This window comes from Pistacia vera, unplaced genomic scaffold (genome assembly GCF_008641045.1).
Source record: "Pistacia vera cultivar Batoury unplaced genomic scaffold, PisVer_v2 Contig379, whole genome shotgun sequence".
Lineage (NCBI taxonomy): Eukaryota > Viridiplantae > Streptophyta > Magnoliopsida > Sapindales > Anacardiaceae > Pistacia > Pistacia vera.
The window spans coordinates 122,736-125,708 of NW_022196200.1; the positions used below are offsets into that span (position 1 = coordinate 122,736).

The window sequence follows — 2,973 nt, forward strand, 5'->3', positions numbered from 1 at the left end:
ATATTCATTAATTTTAAATTAATCCATAAATCTTTAATTTTTTTATCCTATTCTTTTATTTCATTTTTCGCTTCTCTCTCTTATCTTCTTCTTTATCTCTCTCTTCTCTTTCTTTCTTTTTCTCCGTCTTTTCCCTTCTCCCCTTCTCTTTTTTTACTTTTCTTTTCCTTCTTTTACCTTCTCTTTCTTTCCTTTCTTCTCCGTCTTTTCCCTCCTCCCCTTCTCTTTTTTCCTTTCCAGCTTTCTTTTCCAGTTCTTCTGCATCAGAGTTACTCTTACTAGACCCCTTGTCCCTCTCTTTTCTTCTTTCCTGACGCTTTCTTTCCGCTTCTCTCTTACTATCCTTCTCCTTGACAGAAGGTGAAGTTATGCCGCGTTCTTTTTCAGCCTCCATCTTCTCATCCCTGAGTCTCCAAAGTACCTCCACCAACCTGGCAACCTCCTCCCTCTGTTTTCGCTCTTCCTCTTCCAAAAGCTCCTTCTCTAACCTAGCCTGTCTCTTCTCCTCAGCTTTTCTGCGTGCTTTCTCTCCTCTACTTGCATGGTAATTTAACCCATTTTCACCCCTCTTAGCCATCATGCCTCTATGATCTGCATCAGACGAAGAATCTTCATGTGATGAACTAATTCTAAAAATCTTTCTCAAAAGCCACCTAATGGAAAGCGGAGAAGGGGAGGAGGGAAAAGACCAAGAAAAAGAAAGAAAGAGAAGGGAGAGATGAAGAAGAAGATAAGAGAGTGAAGAGAAAAATGAAATAAAAAAATAGGATAAAAAATTAGAGATTCATGGATTAATTTAAAATTAATGGATATAAAATTATTATATTATCTTTATTTAAATAGATTTTATTAATAGATTTAAACAGGGAAGTGGATAATTATCATTTTCAAATATTTTGGCTACCAAATTATGTTTATAACAAACTATGTATCCGTCTTTATGACAAACTATGGTTGGTTGCTTGTCGTTCAGCCTTATTTTCTGTTAAAATTGATTGCGCCAAAGTGAAACTCATGATTCCTTTCCTAGAGGGCGTCAACTGTATGAAAAAGAAAGCCCCGAGCGAGGCTGAGGCCTGAACGGCTGAACGTGGGTCTTCCTGTTAATTCATTGGTTGAAATTGGTGGTTGCGGAAGTTTTGGCGGCTGTGGAGTATCTTCTAGAGGGTCTTTAAGACTTTAAATAATGAATAGTGTTTCTTCTTCTTTGAATATTCCTTTCACAAATGAAAATGAATAAATATTTGATGGTCTCGTCTCATGCATGATTAACGATTAACGTCCACAACGTCAACGGTCTTCCCTCTTTTTTACGATTGAATTCCCTCCACTTTCCTGGAAACCTGATCCCTTCTGGCTCACCCCCAAACACTAAGTTAAAGTAATTTTAATATAGAGCTAGCTGGTCAACTCACGCCCCGTGTTTCTCAATCTTCGAATGCAACTCCATTTCAAACTCTTTCAACACCGCCTTTCCCCTTTCTATAAATACACTCAAACCAACCTCATTGCCAAATCCTTTAATCTATCTAATTCGATTGCTCCTACAAGTTCCTTTGGGAAATGAAAAAAAACCAGCAATACGAGCGCGTTTTCAATCACTTTGATTACAATGGAGACGGGAAGATTTCACCTTTAGAGCTACACCAGTGTGTTGAAGCGATAGGTGGGGAGCTTTCATTGGCGGAGGCTGAGACGGCGGTGGAGTTCTTAGACACGGATGGAGATGGGCTGCTGGGGTTTGATGACTTCGTCAAGTTTGTTGAAGGAGGTAAAGAAGAAGAGAAAGTGAATGATTTGAAGGAGGCGTTTAAGATGTATGAGATGGATGGGTGTGGATGTATAACTCCCAAAAGTTTGAAAAAGATGCTTAGCAGACTAGGTCAGTCCACAACAATTGATCAATGTAAGGTGATGATAGCTCAATTTGATCTCAATGGCGATGGCGTCCTCAATTTTGATGAGTTTAGGGTCATGATGTTATGATTAATAATATCATGCTGTATAATACTATCATACATTCATTGATTATTTCGTTCTTCACCCCGTGATGTAATAATTAATCTCTTTGGCAGATTATTCCATACCTATATATATAATTTTTTCTTCATATACAATGTTCGATTAATTGCCTAATGCAATGTTGTTTCGTTGCTGATCATCATCAGAAGATCGAGATAGCTTTTTGATTTAGTAGACATATAAAATTATGAGCTAATTGAACTTGGATTGGTTTTATCTTGATCACTGAACTTGTTTAGATAGCTGTAGAATAATTAAGCTCAATGGAAACGAATATGAAGATGTGGCTGCGATATTCTGAGCTCAAATGGAAACGCTGATTAAGATGTGGGCTGTGATATTCTTGTCTTATGGGCTGGGGGTTTAAAGAGAGCCAATTGCATTGCATCTCACATTTTTCTTATAATGTATATGAAAGAAACTGGGTCCAAATAAAGGGCTGAAGACTCCAATAATTGGCCAAATAACTTACGCATATCTAAGGTTTTCCGAAACTATAAGTTGGTATCCAAAAGGTTTTGAAACGATAAACAGGTACCTTCCGTCATGTGCTGTTAGTGATTTCTGTTTGTTCATAGTGAAAAGACTAAAATCCCCTTAAAACATTTGATATTTTAGTTTTTTGTAAATTTAAAAATTTCTAAAAGACCCCCTAGGTTTGCTAATTTAACTAAATACCCCCATATATAAAAAGTTTGTTAAATGACAAAAACACCCCCACACCCGCAGTGCCAGATTCTGGCCACCAGAGCCGGAATCTGGCCAAAAAATTGCGTTACGACACAGATCCGTCGGATCTGTGTCATATCGTGTTGATCTGGCCGTCAAGGTAGCAGATGGAATTTTGCGGTCTCGACGGCCAGATCTAGCCTTTTCCGACCAGATTCGTGCTAATATGGCCGAAAAAGGCTAGATCTATGGCTAGATCTGGCCGTTGTGGCCACAAAACTC

The 2,973-nt window shown here is 38.2% G+C and overlaps 1 protein-coding gene across 1 annotated transcript; it reads left to right on the forward strand.

Annotated features, from left to right (window-relative positions):
• The first annotated feature begins 1,493 nt into the window (after positions 1-1,493).
• Positions 1,494-2,112, forward strand: LOC116140791 (calcium-binding protein CML38-like). The gene has a single exon (XM_031426368.1). The coding sequence runs from the start codon at positions 1,564-1,566 to the stop codon at positions 1,984-1,986; it is 423 nt and encodes a 140-aa protein (XP_031282228.1). The 5' UTR covers positions 1,494-1,563; the 3' UTR covers positions 1,987-2,112.
• Positions 2,113-2,973: the final 861 nt, after the last annotated feature.